Consider the following 16,630-nt stretch of genomic DNA (forward strand, 5'->3'; position numbering starts at 1 on the left):
CAGTTATTATAGGATTTGAATTAAAGTCAAATAAATAATAAAAATATATAATTCAAAAATTTAACTCCGCATGTATTATTTTGCAACTAAAAGCAAAGCATAAAAAAAAATTAAATATGTTTTTTTAAAGAAATGGTTATTGACGATTGTATGATTGCACTCTAGAAACAATTAAGTTACTATCATATTAAGAAAATTATTTTCAATCGCAATATCTGATTTTCATAAATATAACCGTGAAATAAATAACAACTGCATACTACTTTAAACTGTATAATTCAACTAAAATTTGAAACGAATAATAACAAGGTTCCACTTAGTTCACGAAATAATTGGTATCTTTTTTACTTCTATACTTAATAACTCATTTGTACAGTCTCTTTCAACTGTAGCTAATTGTGTTTTCTGTATCTTGCAGCATAATTCTTAGAAGTTTTAAATAGATTTATTTAGAAATATTCTTTTTTTTTTTCCCTCTTGGCTCCAATGTACGTTATTATTTCATTTGTACTCATCGTAATTGGATACCGGCAAGTAACGTCATCGATGGTAATCATGATATTTGTGAATTCAGGAGCCAATCAAGTTGGACACACAAGCGTGACGCCACTTAGAGTATCCAATTAAATCTGATTTTAATCATATGGTTAGGCATAATCATTTAAATTTTTCTCGAGTTGCAAGTACCTGATTACAGCCCACTAATATTATTGCGGCAAATGCAAAAGGGAAATGTTTCAATGTTTATATTTTAAAAATGATAATCTAAAAGTTTACTGTAATGAGGACAAAGGAAGGAGTTTTGTAATAAAATTTATTTGGCCTTTTAAACAATTTCTTTGAAATGGAAAGCGTAAAGTATAAAGGAATCACAGAAATTCCTTCATTCAAATAAAAATACCCAAAATAAGAATTCTGAATCTCAGCACCCGTTAACCTTAGAATACCAAAGGTGTTCCATAATCGCTGCCTTCAATGTACTTCCCGCAATGAACTGATAGTTAAGACACGGCTCCCAGCAAATCACTGGCTGCGGTTGTTGTGCGGGTGGGTGGCCACTTGGATCAATCCGCGTATGGACCGAGGGTGTGCGGTATTGGTCCTCGTTAAACTGCTCTACCGTAAAGTGCTCGCGTGTCTTCGGATCATCCTCGGGGATGCTTCCCAGACCGTCGTCAATAGCCCATTGTGCAGTTCTAGTGTGACGTAAATGAACTACAACTACAGCCTTCAATGTACATTTTCAAAGTCCTCGCTAAAAATGTACCAAAATATAATGAATTACCATTAAAAATAGCGTGGGTCATCAAAACATGTTTCATCAACGAACGTAATTTGAAGTACGAACGTAATTCTTCAACTTTCGACTTCTGATGTATACATATTTATACTTCATTTTCGACTACGATTCTGAAAATATATTAAGGAGAGAATGATGAGGGGTCACTCTGTAATTTTAGACCCTATATCAGTGATTGAGTAACAAATTCACACTTCACGAATCGAAAATTGGAAAAACTAAAAAAAATTATCAAAATCTGAAGAATTATTCGTGAGATAAGCTGAACTAGAAAGATGGAAATCAGCACTATCGTTGGAGGATAGAGAAAGGAAGTTAGACCAGATAGCAAAATAAGGTTTATTTTCACTCAGCAAAAACCTTCGAATATAAACCTAAAAAAGTTTATGCGGTTTACGTGTCAACCTTCTAACCTGAAAACGAAATCTGGGACAATCTGCTCTATTCTATTCACACTACCATCATCCAAAACCTTGGAAAACGACCTTCTATATAAAACCTTTAAATCGAAGTTGACTTTGGGTTTCAAGTGTGAAAAAATCCCTTAATAAAACTAGTCTCAAGGTGAGAATAATCTTAAATCTATGTAATTAAAAGGTTCACTTTCGCAAAGCTCAGCTGAATTCCACCTTGTAACGAAATTTTAATGGACAATGCAATTTGATCCTATCGCTAGAGTGACGTAAGAAATCTTAATGATGAACCTGAGTGACCTATTTTCCTAAGTGGCAATACTTTTAAAAAAATAATTTTTTAATCCTTTTTGGATGAAAGGTTTGAAACTGCAATTATTTTGCTTTGTTGAAAAAAGGTTTTTAGTACAAATGTTGCCGACACAAGCCTGCCGCAAGGTTACATGCTATCTGAATAGACACCGTTATTATTACAGCTTTAAAGCAATATTTAAATTAAAAAATGCATTTTGACAGAAAAAGTATTTGAAGATGTTGAAATGTGCATTACCCATAAAACTTCGCTCAGTAGCTAAATGATTATTTTTATACTTTCTGCATAACATTTATTTAAAATTGTAAAGAGTGAAATCATAGTTTTATAGGGTAAAATGGATGATAAAAGCCCGCGTTCTGCTATTTCAATTTTCATTTTAGAGTCAACGTCAAAAGATCTGGCGTCAAAAAGTATGGCTATTTGAAGGAATATGATGTGGTTGAGAAAAATAGGGGAAAACCCTTCAACCACAAATCATATTTTAAAGATGTTGTATTGGACAACTATGATGTGATTAAACCCTTCGTGGGGAGAATCGGATCAGAATACCTGGATCTCAATTTGGCTCAGGTAATTTAGTGATGCTTACCCGCGTCGTTTATACTATTTTATTTGTAATTTAATCTTATATTTTGATTTTTTTTATAAATTCAAATAAATAATGGCAACATTTTTTTAAATCTTGTTAAATGCATGTAACCATCTGGAATCGTAGCCTGAATTTTCAGTAGAGCTCACTGAAGTAGATTTAAATCTCACAAGTATATTTTTTTTATAAAATACAAGTTTTTACTAGCGAGAAATGACTAGCTTCTTTAAGCATAAAGCGTATCGCATAGAGTCAAAAAATATTTTTACAGCATTTAAAAAAACTAAAATATTTTCGTAAAATTGAATTTTGTTTATCTATAAAAGTGCAAAGTTACATCAATCTATTTATTTTGGAAATAAATGTAAACAGAAGCAAGTTTTTTTCTCTCCAGAAAATTGCACAAAATTTGTATACTTCATGTAAATATATTGTATTTTTGCATAATCAAATAATAGAAAATATTGCATAGTTCGTAATTTTTAATAATTTAATAAATAAATATGTATTTTTCATTCTAAACTTTCAATGTTTATAAATAAAGGTATTTCCCTTAAAATAAACTATAATTTAACATAACTTATAAGGTTCATCAATTTAAAAAAAAATCCGCTATGTTAAAAGGAGAAAATCCCAAATTTCCATCATTTCACAATCAATATCAAAGTATTCGCTTAAAAAAAAAAAATTAGCGTTGATTTGCCGATTTTGTGCTAGTCAAGTTTTTTTTCTCTTTTTAAAAAAGTAAATAAAAGCAGTGTTGTGCTCAACATTGGTAAAGTAAAAGTTTTTTTTAATATAAATTTTGAGATTACGATGTTAAATTTTTAAGAAATAAGAAAGGATATAGCTCTTCAATCATAAATCTTTCATTTTGATTTAGAAAAACTTATTTTTCAAATCTCACGAGATAAAATAGTTACCAAATTTTTTTCGTCAGTATCTGGTAGAACTACCAGGAGGACTACATTTCACTACATATCTAAAGTTGACATTTCTATTTTTAAGAAAAAATAAAAAATTCAAAAAAATTATCAAATGTACCAAATTGATTTTCAAATGCATCGAATCTCATTCAAAATGGTCTTTTTAGTATAGTGAAGTAGTGTATTTTTCATACATTTTCCTATTACAAATTAGAATTTTATTTAGTGTATATCATTATTTATTCTCCAATATGGCTTACACAGAAAAAAATTTTATTTTACCTTACCTTTTATTAATTCCTTTAAAATTGTTCACTAACAAAATTATTTTTAGAAAAATTAGTTGAAATTTTATAGCTATTTATAATTCCCTTAATATTAAAAATAACGTTTTTAAAGCAATGATAAAGTGCCCATTTCCATTTTATAAATAGACTATTAGGTAAAGAGAGTCTATTGGAAATATTTAGACAAAAACTATTGAGTATTTAAAATTTTAATTTTTTTAAATTTGTTTACAAATTTTTAACATTTTAAAAATCTACTATTACTTATTTTTATAATTAACGTCGATCTACTTAGAACTGATTTTTATTTATTTATTTTTTTAAATTCACGCAGATGTACATAGATTGATATTTTTTGTAACAGCTAGGTTATTTTCAGAGAATACGAAAATGTAACATTTTGTTTTGTTTTTAATCCTTTGCTTCAGAACTTTTTCATTTAAGTCATATTTTCATTATATTCTTAATATATGATTTGTGAATTGATGTTTAGCAATTTCATTTTATTATTTACTTTTCCACAGCCAGAAAATCCTGATGCAGCCTTCTCCGGTGATCCAAATGACACTGGCGATTCTGAGATCGAAAATGATCCTAATAAATGTGAGGATTAAATTGCTCATATTTTGAACGTTTGTACTTTCTGGACATTTTCAACAGATATGTGAAAAATTTTTGTGTGATATGAGCCCCTCAACGGATGGATTGAAAACTTTCCCGACTATGACATAAAAATTTCCAGATATTGAAAGACTGGTGACGATTGTGTGAATTGAGCCCCTAAAAGGCGGACTCTGTTTTTGACATTGAAAACTTTCCCGACTATGTCATAAAAATTTACAGATATTGACAGACTGGTGACTATTGTGTGAATTGAGCACCTAAAAAGCGGACTCTGTTTTTGACATTGAAAACTTTCCCGACTATGGCATAAAAATTTACAGATATTGAAAGACTGCTGACTATTGTGTGAATTGAGCACCTAAAAAGCGGACTCTGTTTTTGACATTAAAAACTTTCCCTACTATGTCATGAAAATTCAAAGATTTTGAACAACTAATATTTAATGTGATATAAATATAATAATGATAAAAAAAATTTAAAAAAATAAATAAAAAAAAATAAAAATAAAAAACGAAAAACAATGTTTTATTATTGATCTGCTTTAAGTAATGCATCATGTAACATAAAACACTAATGTTTTCCTTAAAAAAAATTTATGGTAAAAAGCGTTTACTCTAATTTTTAATACTTGTGTTGAATTCTCAAAATTATATCTTTAAAACTGTTTAAAAAGAATTGCAAATATTTTGAAGTTGTTAGCATTTTCTGGATTAACCTTAATTCCTCTTTAAATAACTTAGTTAGCAAATTTGCAATAATAATAATTAAATTACTAAAAAATAACACTAATTAATATTATATCAACTTCTATGACCTAAATTCTTGTTTTAAGTGTACAGTGCGCAAAATAAAAAAAAAAACAGACCACTGAGAATAATTTAATCTAATGATCAGATCTTCACGTTCAAGAGTTCAATCTTAATGGTTCATCTAATGGACCTCAAATATGCTAATTAATTTATGCAGACAATATTTTAAGTTACGAAATTGGACTCAAAAACAGACTTTTTAGACCGATTAAAATTTCTGGCCCACAAAATATGGTCCCAATAATTTGGTCAGTAGAGCGATCCAAAGTTTGTACCCCTTTAATGTTAATTTTCGTAATTCACCATGGTTCGAAAGCATTTAAACCGAATTGAAAAAGTTTGGCAATTAAAAACCATTTATCAAAAATAATTTCATGCAAAAACTAATTTTTAGTTAATACTTGTTATCTTTTATTACTTTATTTAATAAGGATGGAAAATTTTTTGAATTGTGATGTAAATAATTTTTTATCTTATTAAAGAAAGGACTTTTAAGTGATGAGTTACAAGATGTGAGTAAAATCGGTCGAATAGTTCCTGAGAAATTGAATTTTAAAAAGTCGTATTTTTATTGCTGTCTGAGTGATTTTCTGTACATGCCATGTGATTTTCTCCATTTCAGCCACTTTCTCCTTCAGTTTTGTATCAGCAAACTGATCTGTCGCAGCATTTTACCTAGAATATCTCAACATTAGATGATGCTGAATTATTTAACCATGAGTTTCAATTGTGATTGAAAAAATATAAAAATGTACTTCCAACACTTTACTCCAAACAATATATTTTTTTATTATTATTCATTTATTTTTTAAGTTTAAATAAGTTGTAACTTGTCAGTTTTAAGAATGAGATCAGGCTGTGTTTATTGTTCTGTAATAAAGTGTTAAAATTAGGTTTTGTTATAAGTTCTAAAAAAAAAACTAGCGAAATATGTTAAAATGATGAAAATATTAATCAACCATTGTATATACCGATTGCCGAAGATCCTACAGGAGCATATTTGTAGTAACCAAGATTTATAAATGTCTAAATTTTGCTTAAGACTTAGACAGGACCATTTAAGTACATGTTTAACTAGTTATTATTGCTTACTCCCTTGGTTAAAGCCCCTAAACTAAGTGCAAAATATCATATCACACAAACAAGTCGCAGTCTCCATTTTATTCTACTTCTGTCCCCACTGTCAAAGAGGCAACGAATACAATCAATGATATGAGACCGACACAATTTAACAGAGTTTATGTTGAATAGTGTTTAAAAATGCACATCGATTCTCTTAATGCGTTGTGTGTAATGTTAACTTTAAATATGAGATAAAATGGACAACTCTATTTTGGTAAAATTTTGATTTGTCTTAATACAAATATAGACATTTTTCTGACCAATATTGACTACTGATAACGATACATTCAACCATTTCTAGCTAAGTATTGAGGCTGTTCATGCGTAACACCCGTATCAGGTCATGAATATCAGTTTTATTTGACAACTCGCATTCAGGTATGTAGGGACAATGACTATAGGAAGGAGAGTAAGACAATGATCGACAGTTGCAATCTTTCTAACAAGCGTATCGTGTTTTAACCATTCTATCGGAAATATTTATTTTCGCGTCGCATTCGACACAGCATTTTAGAATTATGTTCAAAAAGTTCAATTGTGTTCAAAGCAGTTTTCAGTTTTATATAGTTTCCTAACTTAAAAGTTTTTAATCTATTAGAAAATCAAGAGAAAAACTGCCGTATTTCCTTCTCTTATGACTCCCCACACGCTTCAGGTGAAAGAAATGAGTTAATTTAAACACTGCTTTCTTACCGCATGTGATTCCCATAAAGGCGATCATGCATCATTGCGATTCGCTCATGCACATTCAGTTCATATTACATGTAATTTCTAAATATTCTCACGCGCTTTTTGGGCAATCAATGCATTGTAAATGCTCCCTGACTAGTTTCAGAAGTTGTTTTTTGACATTGACGTGTTAAAACACGTAGGCAGATAAAGTGTGAATGGTCCCTAAATTCTGCATACGTTTCACCAGCGCCAAACTATAATTTGCACAGTTTTGAACGCATATGCGTAAAAGTATTGTTAAAATGAATGTTTCTCTCCTCATTGACTGACTATCACCATGACAACTAAACTCCTCTTATTTTATATTCATTCATTCCACTGAGTTTATTGTGTTGTTTACGCGAAGCGGTTAAGTTGGAGGAAACGTGAAATTTAGTGAGTATACTTACCAAAGCAATCTATTTTAATCAGCTCTCAAAATTTTAATTTTAAAAATCTTTTAAATCGACCTAAAACTTTATTTTTTGTTTTACAGAGTTGACAACTTATCGCTGATTAACCATGTCTGATGTTGAAATGTAAGTCAAATTCTATCCTTTCCTTTGAATGCTCTAATTAAAAATTTTTTTTGAAGAATTAATAAAATTTTTTGTATTTGATGAATATTTTTTGTAGAGCGTTTAAATTTTTTTTAATGCGTATGACTTTCGTTTATCAATTGTTTACTTATTCGCGATATCTAAGTCTCACGTTTATTATTTCGTACTGCATGTATCATACTTATAAACCAAATATTTTGTTAGTCATATATGAGAGTGAACATGGCTCTGATTTTTCTAAAGAAGTGATATGCCAAACGAAATCCAGACAGTCTCGTCCAGATGAAATTGTACTAATGGAAGGTTTGACAAGTTTTGGTGCTTAACTTGTTTTGGTTCATTTGCTAGCTTGAAAATGATTAATTCTAATATAAATTTTTTTAAATATGCAAATTTAACCTTTGGCACCTTGGCGATTGTAGTTTGTGCTCAAGATACAAAAATATCCCCCTAAAACTTGCCTGAACTTCTCTTTCTTATCTATGTTTATTGTCCATTTGATATATTTAGTCTGCATCATCATTCCATGCTCATTCAATATTAAATTTTATGTGTTCAATTGAAGACAATATAAGACAATCATTTTATTAAATACTCTTACACTAGTAATTTAGATTTTCAATGGTGTAAATTTAAGTTATTATATAATGCTATAGGGCAGATTTCAGTATCCTGAACTGTGGCCGAATGATCACAAAGTCTTGGCAATTTTGGGACAGTGGCCCCGCTTGAAACTAAAATAACGTCACAGAAAGGGACCAACTCGAAATGTATAACTCGTAGCCACCCCCGGGCAAAATTTTTTTAAAAGTAAATTTACAAGTTTATAATCAATTTGACCCCTTAGCGATTGTAGTTCAGAAGATCAGGATATGGAAATATCCCCCAGGGAAAACCATAAATTGTGAAGGAATTTTATTTTGACTTTTGAAATCTGGTAGTTAGGGAAAGTTGTAATTTTTTTTTAGCAAAAACTTGGAATATTCCTTTATCACCTGGAAAATAACTAGTCTTAAAATTGTCAGTAACAGCAATCAGTTATCGAGATTTAAAGTAAATAATTCTAATATCCATTACAATTATTTGTTGTAAAAATTTCACATTTAAGTCAAAATGAAATGTGTCCATCCTCATTTATTGATATTTTTTTAATTAAAAGAATCTAAGTTTTCTAATGAAAATATGATCTCAATTTTCTTTGAAATTTTTCTGGAAAAGTCTGGGAGTTTCTTTTTCTGAAAAAATGTAAACCCTGTTAAAATCTTCAGTAATTCATTTTGTTTTGTTTTCATCATGTTCGAATGTTTATGGAAGAAATGATGGGGAGATTTCCCTATCCTGATCTGTGGCAGGGGAACATTTTCGATTCGTGATCTGTGGCAGAATAATAGCCAAGTTTTGGAAACTTCCTTTCAGTGGCCCGCGAGAAACTAAAAAAAAATCACCCAAAGGTACCAACTCAAAATGTATAACTCGTTGCCACCCTCATCTACGTGTTTTTTAAAAAAAAAAAAATTTGCAAGTTTAAAATCTACATGGCAGGCACCTTGGCGATTGTATTTGGTGCAACAGATCAGGATACTGAAACATCCCCGAAATGATTTTTTTAAATTATTTATTAAAAAGTTCCATGATAATTTACAATATCTCAATTAATTTAAATTTAGAGCATAAGTTATTATTTAGTAGCTATAATAAACAAACCTAAGAAAGCCTGGTTTAAACCAAAATACAGGTTTTTTGCAACTAAATAGATTTTTTTTATTTGAACCAAAATATTTTTTTTCTAACCCTGAGTTAAACACTTTCTTTGTTAATTGTGATTAGTATATAAGATGAGGTCAACAACACAGTTTTTGGTGACTGGTCAACTTGTGAAAAGTAAACAATCGTTTGTCAGTGGATTTTTGAATTGCAGTTCAGTTTTCACATAGCCTCATTGTCGTTATTTAACAATGTATTTATCTATATTTAAATAATTCTATCAGAGAAGCAAGCTAAAATAAAATATTCAATATCTTGGAAAGTAATCAAATAAAATTAACAATTTTTAGTAACTAAGGCATATTCTTTAAAAGAAAAGTTAGCTTTTTAACAATATTTAAATTCAACAGGATATTTATTTTCTAACAAAAAGTGGAGATATTTTTTTTATTATCATGTTCTGTTGCATCAGTTACAATCGCAAAGACACAGCGGATCTTAAGATTGCAAATTAAAATAAATAAAACATGTAGAGGTTTTCATAAGAGTTCTTCTGTTTCGTGATCTGGGGCAGAATAATCGCCAAGTCTTGTCAGCGGCCAGCAATAAACTAAAAATTATCACAGGAAGACACCAACTTGAAGGGTATAACTTGTAGCTACCCCGTAACAAACATTTACTTTAACAAAAAAAATATTCCCCTGAAAATCAATCTAGTGTGGCAGATAATGATACTGAAATATCCCTTGGGTGTCTATGAGTTACTTTTTTTTATCACTGTTGTGGCTCTAAAATTGCCAAGTCTAGAAAAGTCTATCATTAAGACATAATTTTTATTTGTGGCTATTTTGTAACAGTGAGTCAGGTTATTTTGAAGTGACCATTACCTATGTGTCATTTTGGTATAATTTATAGTTTTTAATCTGTCGAAACGATACAAATGGTTTTACCCTTGGAAGTTTAATATACAGAAATTTCCTGAGGAAATAAAAGGCAAGGTGATTTTTTTTAGGAAACAAAGATGAATTCTGTTTTGAAAAGCTCCATTCTAGCTAAATCTTTATTTTATTTCCCTCTAGCTATATTAGAGCCCTTCAAAAACGAGTTAAAATGCTCAGATAAATATGAGTATAATATTCAATATTAACCGCCTTAATATTAGTCATGGCAATCTAAAGTTAATGGTTTCTGCTACTACAATCTCTTCAATAAATAGATAAAAAAAAATATTAAAATTTTAAGGAAAGAAAGGCAAATGTATTTATCTCCATGAAAAGGTAGATAGAATGATCCACCTTTCTGAAAAAATTGGGAAAATCACAAATATAATTTTGACAGCTAGTCTAATTTTATATAGTATTTCTGTTTTGGAGTACAAAATTTGTTTGGGGTGTACAAATTTACATTCATCTTTATCATGCTGTTTCACCACATATGTGTTTTTGCAAGTATATTGATTATGCTCTATTGTTTACTTTATGATGGAAACAAATTAGTGTGAATAATCCACATTTGCAGCTTTGAATTATATTTGGATGTGTTGAAAAAAACCATAAAAATGATGTATAACTATAACTATCAGTAAATAATGTGTGAGCATTTTTTGTCAGGGAAACGAGTGCTCCGGGTGGAGAGATGGATGTGAACACAGCTCTCCAAGAAGTTCTGAAGACCTCCCTCACTCATGGAAAACTATCTAGGGGACTCCATGAAGCTGCAAAGTCACTAGATAAAAGACAGGCACTTCTCTGTGTTTTAGCTACTAACTGTGATGAACCACAATATGTCAAACTAGTGGAAGCCCTTTGTGCTGAACATCAAATAAATCTTCTGAAAGTAAGTATAACTTTGTCTATATTCTTTTGTTTCAAAAATTTACAATTTTCTCTTTAAAAGCTTTATTTGTTTTCTAATTTTAAATTTTTATCGCATGATCTTTTTTTTTTTTTTTTTTTTTTTTTTTTTTTTTTTTTTTTTTTTTTTTTTTTTTTTTTTTNTTTTCCATTATATTACAATCTTACTTTCAATGACCAGATAGTAAATTTTTTATTTTGTTTCTTTATATCTCTAATCATATTTCCATATTGGTACCAGTATTCCTCTGCAGTTGTTGAGGCTCTTAATTTGGTCCCCTTTATTATATCGTGACCTAGTTTATGTCACAATTTGATAATTTTCTTGGGCTGGTATCAGAATGGAAATTCCATGCCTATTTTGTATATTTATTGACTAATCTAAAGAACAATATCATCTCCTCTTGGAAATTTTGTTTGCCTAGCAGCAGGGTTTCAAAAAACCCGGGCTTTTGTAGAAAAACCCAACCCGGGTGGGTTTTATTGGACTTTTCATGTTTTTATGGGGGGGGGTTAAGTACCTTATTTTAAAAAAGCTTATTTTAATGTTAATTATTAAGGTTACTTTTATAAACTGACTTCATATAGATAATTAATACAAATAAATTGATGTGAAAGTCTGAAAAAAGTTTCTTCTGATATCACAATCAGGGTTCCTTGATTTAAATCATGATTAAAATCAAATGATTTTTTTAAAAAAATCATTGATTTAAATCAACTGATTTTTATATATATATATATTATATTGATTTTAAAAGTTAAAAAACAGTGCTTTAAATTATTGATTTTTTTATTATTTTCTTTTCTTAGTTTTAAAATTTATTTTAAATAAATTGCTGCATTAATTAATTTTAGTTAACGAAATTACTTTCTTTCTTGGAGTGTGTTAAACACATTTAAAATTACATGTTTAAAAATCTTTTGATTCTTAACATTGAAAGTACAGATTAAAGTAAATATTTAATGCTGTCTTAATATAGACTTGCATAGCTGTAGAAAGTAAATAAACATGCTTTTTTTTCAAAAAGCAAATGTTAATTAAAATTCTACCTTTTGATTAAAAAAGCATGAAATTCAAATCTACATTATAGTTTATTGATGGAAATTTCTATATTTCTAAAGCTTGAGGTTATATTAAAAAGAAATTACCTTAATATGCCAAAAATAAAAAAAAAAAAAAAAGCTGAGTTCAGATATTTTTTTCCTGATATAGTGTCATTCTTCCCTATCAAAGTCTATTTGAAGCAGTAGGGTTATTAACTGGTTTTTATTTTTCTTCTCATAATATGTTTACGGTATCTTTGAAATTATCAGATTTTCTTTTGTGAAAAAAAATTCCAATGAGTACATAGATTTTTTTAAAAATGTTTTTTAGCTTAACTTATGTATTTTGATAAAGGATTAAAAATGAATATTTTAACATAAAAATATATAGATTGAATATTTATTTTTTGATGAATAACAACATTTATAAACACAATCTGTTGCATTTATTTTGCCATTTTATAAATCATGAGAAAAAAAAGAGATCACAATTTTAAATTAAAATTATGCTGTGCTAATTGAAACTTTGTGTTATTAGTTAAAGTAGTATTCTTTAAATTATCTATTTTATCTTGTCTTTTAATTTCAATCATGCCTTTGTATCAAAATGGTCGCTATGCATTATAATGAAAAATTATTTTAGTAAGTTAGAGCTTCTAAAATATTGTTATAATATAGTTTTAATATTAATTTAATTTTGATTAAACATTTATAAAGTTTTTTTAATCATAAATTAAAGCTCTTATAGTGTATTTGAATAAAAATCAAAAAAATCTGATTTAAATAAAAAAATCCGATTTAAATCAAAAAAATCCGATTTTTTTTAAAAATATTTTTTTAAAAAAAATCACGAACCCTGATCACAATACAAAATGTTATATGTACTCACATACATCACACATTTGAAACTAATTTTGACACAGGTTTACTTTTTATTTATTTTTAATCTTAAAAAATGTTTGAGAAATTTTTTTTTTTTTGCATAGAAAGCGAATCAAGTGCACTGAATAATCAATGGCCATACAGTCAAATCTAGCCAGCAAGTTGACTCTCCAGTCTCCAACACAATTAGCTTCTTCACTGTAGGTTAATTTTTTTAAGGCTAGACTACATATATATTTCAATAGAATAGCTCTTTAATATAACAGAGGATGAAAAAAGAAATCAATTTTTCAAAAACCCACTTCAGAGTGAGTTTTACCCAGTAAAACCCGGGCGGGTTTTATTAAGCTGGAGGGTTTTTTGCAACCCTGCCTAGCAGATTAGTACATTTTTAAAGAGAATAGTCGATTCTTTCATTGTGACCATAATGGAAATCACAATTTCTTAAGCCTTGCTCAGTTTTCTATTTTATAATTGTTTCTTGTGTACTTTTAATATGTTCAGTTATATGTTTTACTTACACTTCAATTCTATTCTACACTTAAATCTTTAATTAGAATCAATTAATCTATTTTTAACACATTGTTTATTACTATTCAAAATTAAGAGTAAACATTTTGAGTTTAAGTGCATTTAACCTTACGTTACAGTGCTTAGCATGGCGAGGCCAATCTAGTTCACTTATTGTTCTAATCAAAAGCAAAGGGTGACTTTAAAAATCCCCGAAATTCCCTGTGTGTAGAATATTTGGTATATTAATCTAAAATATTTTTATTCTAAATTATTTTATTATTGGAACTTATTATTTCAGTATTTTCTAAAATATACTGGATTTTTTTTTATATCCACGTTGGCAGCCTTGTAAACTTTATGTATAATACCACTAAATTTAATACAGATTGGAACACAGAACAGCTTACGTTTTTTCTTGAATGAGTAATACGTATTATGTGAAATGTGTGTATTTTCTTAAAGTGTTTTCCCTCCAGATTTTGTAATCTGAACATTTTCTTGTAGCAATTAGTGTGTTATTTTATATTAATTTTGAACATTATCTTTAGGTTGATAGCAATAAGAAATTAGGAGAATGGGCCGGTTTGTGTACATTTGACAAGGAAGGTAAAGCCAGAAAAGTCGTTGGATGCAGCTGTGTTGTTGTCGTGGTAAGGATCTTGTCTTCCCTTTTTATTACACTTACATTGGTTACAGTTCTACTTATTGCTACAATTAAGTCACAGAAATAGAACTAAAGATTTTTTTAAAGTCATTTCAGTTTTACGCATGACAAAGTATTCATTCAGGGATATAAGTGCTTAAATAATCACTTCAGTCACAAACATTGGATATTCCTGATGTGCCGCTTTTATATAAATCTGCAGAATTAAACTTTTTATAATTTCCTTGCCTGTTTTACACCATAATTAAAAATTCTAGAATTTGATATGTTTGTGGTAATCATTCGTAAAACAATTTAAAAGTGGCAGTCAACAGATTATTTGCAAACGTTAATGGAAAAGTGTCCAATTTCATACTTTGTTAGAGCTGCCTCTTGTTTTGGCCAGAACAAAATAGTAGCTCAACTTGTGAAATATCCAGAGATTTAAAAGCATTTTATCTTATTTTCAAGGTTCCCGTAGGCTACTATTTGCAACTATTTTCCACCTGAGGCGGCTTTTTTTTTTGTTGCCTAAAAAAGCAACTATTTTCAGGAAAAGGAGACTTTTCTGTACTCCTAACAATGTTTTTTTTTTTTTTAAGCATAAATTTGGTTGACAACCTGAGGCCTGCAGAAGCTTCTGAACACAATGAATTTTTTCTTTAAAAATAAAACAATTTGAATTGCAAATTTGAGTCATCACTTTTTAGTGCTATAAATTTGCACCTTCCATTGTAAGTCAATTTTGTTTCTATATCATCGTTTCAACAGTTATTGCTATAAAATTTTGTACGAATTTAAAAAACCCAAAGAATTTCTAATATAAATTCAAATTTTTTGATATACTAATTTCTAGAACACTAACGTTTGCTTAAATTATCAGATTTGCTACCAATTTGACAAAATCGATCATGGTATATAACAATTAATCATTTAATAAAATTTCAGTAATATTATCAAAAAATTTTTGTTCTTATTTAGGCAACTATTTTCATAGTTTTTGGCAACTGTTTTTGTGCTTTAGGCCAGCGTTCCCCAACCTTTTTATCACCGCGGACCGGTCAACGTTTGATAATTTAACCGCGGTCCGCTTGGGGTGGGATGTTGATTGTTTATATTTCAGATTATTTCGATTTATTTATTTTAATTTAATTGCATTTAAACACGTCTTCAAAATAAAATACAGTTACCCCAAAAAATAAATGTAAAGGGATTTAACATTTTAGCTTACTAGAACGTTAATCAATGAGAACCCTGAACTTGTTTCTTTGCAATGAGACGGTTCCATCTGGGGGTTTGGAGACAATGACACCCGAAGTGTGTAGCTTATGTCCAGTTTATTCCGTTGCTTTGTTTTGGTTGCTGTTACTTTTCTTCATTAGTTCCAATGTAAATTTCGCACCGCGCTTTCATGATTTATTTATGATATTTAAAGTTATGATGATTGATTTTTTTTATTAAAACTAATTGAAGGAGAAAATAGTTGCGGTGGTTTTCTTTTTTTGACTTTTTAAAACAATAAACCTAGGAATTTAAATTCAGTTTCAATGAAATGGGCGGCCCGGCACCAATTGATCCACGGACCGGTACCGGGGGTTGGGGAACACTGCTTTAGGCTACTAAAAGCAACTATTTTGTTAATTTTTTTTCTGCCGCAACCCTGTATTTATGTACATTTTTAATTGTTACTACCATCCCTCCGAAGCCAGAAAAGTGTTTTTCTTTGCTCCTATCTATACTTAAATAATAACTAGTGCAAGAAAAAGGTAGTAAGAATTATTGTTTCGAAAATTCTAATATTTTTTTTCAAAAATTGAGGAACTTGTTCGAGAATTCAAGTTCTATGCGAGATACTTTTGTTAACCACATGTGGTGTGCTACAGAGGATCTTAAATTTTAATTCATTAACTGTAAAATTGTATGTATTCTCTGGCTCAAAGTTATTTATGTCAGTTTTTCAATTTGTCTTAGTTCGATTTTCTGTTGCAGGACTATGGAAAAGAAACTCAAGCCCATGATGTGCTGAATGATTACTTCAAATCTAAGAGAGCATAATGTTTTTTCAATAAAGAGAAAAAAAATTGATATTTGATTCCTTTTTTCTTTATGGTATCTTACATATTCAGTCAAACTTCGAAATGAAGAGCTTAAAGGAAACAGTAAAAATTTAGTTAAGATAACAGGGTTGCCACAAAAAGTATTAAATAGCAACTTTTTTCAGGAAAAGACTAGTGGGATGACAACCTGCAACCAAGCACAGTAAATTCTTTTTTTCTTAAAAAAATTTCAATTGCAAATTAGAGTTATCACTCTTTAATGTTCTAAATTTGCATA

General features: G+C 29.1%; 2 protein-coding genes across 2 annotated transcripts in view; one reads left to right on the plus strand and one right to left on the minus strand.

The window, feature by feature from the left end:
• The window catches only part of LOC107438819 (serine-rich adhesin for platelets), a gene marked incomplete at its 3' end in the record, with an annotated part of 316,964 nt that overhangs the window by 129,369 nt on the left and 170,965 nt on the right, over positions 1–16,630 (minus strand).
• LOC107439789 (ribosomal protein S12) lies at positions 7,376–16,381 on the plus strand. Its single transcript, XM_016052490.2, has 5 exons — positions 7,376–7,493; positions 7,594–7,636; positions 10,972–11,197; positions 14,202–14,303; positions 16,286–16,381. Exons 2-5 carry the CDS (start codon positions 7,620–7,622, stop codon positions 16,349–16,351), a joined length of 411 nt encoding a protein of 136 aa, XP_015907976.1. The 5' UTR covers positions 7,376–7,493; positions 7,594–7,619; the 3' UTR covers positions 16,352–16,381.

Source organism: Parasteatoda tepidariorum, chromosome 8 (assembly GCF_043381705.1).
Source record: "Parasteatoda tepidariorum isolate YZ-2023 chromosome 8, CAS_Ptep_4.0, whole genome shotgun sequence".
In the NCBI taxonomy this organism is placed as follows: Eukaryota; Metazoa; Arthropoda; class Arachnida; order Araneae; family Theridiidae; genus Parasteatoda; species Parasteatoda tepidariorum.

Coding starts and splice junctions, on each gene's coding strand:
- LOC107439789 (XM_016052490.2), top strand. Junction 11,198..14,201: donor ATCAAATAAATCTTCTGAAA/GTAAGTATAACT, acceptor CATTATCTTTAG/GTTGATAGCAATAAGAAATT. Junction 14,304..16,285: donor GCAGCTGTGTTGTTGTCGTG/GTAAGGATCTTG, acceptor TTTCTGTTGCAG/GACTATGGAAAAGAAACTCA.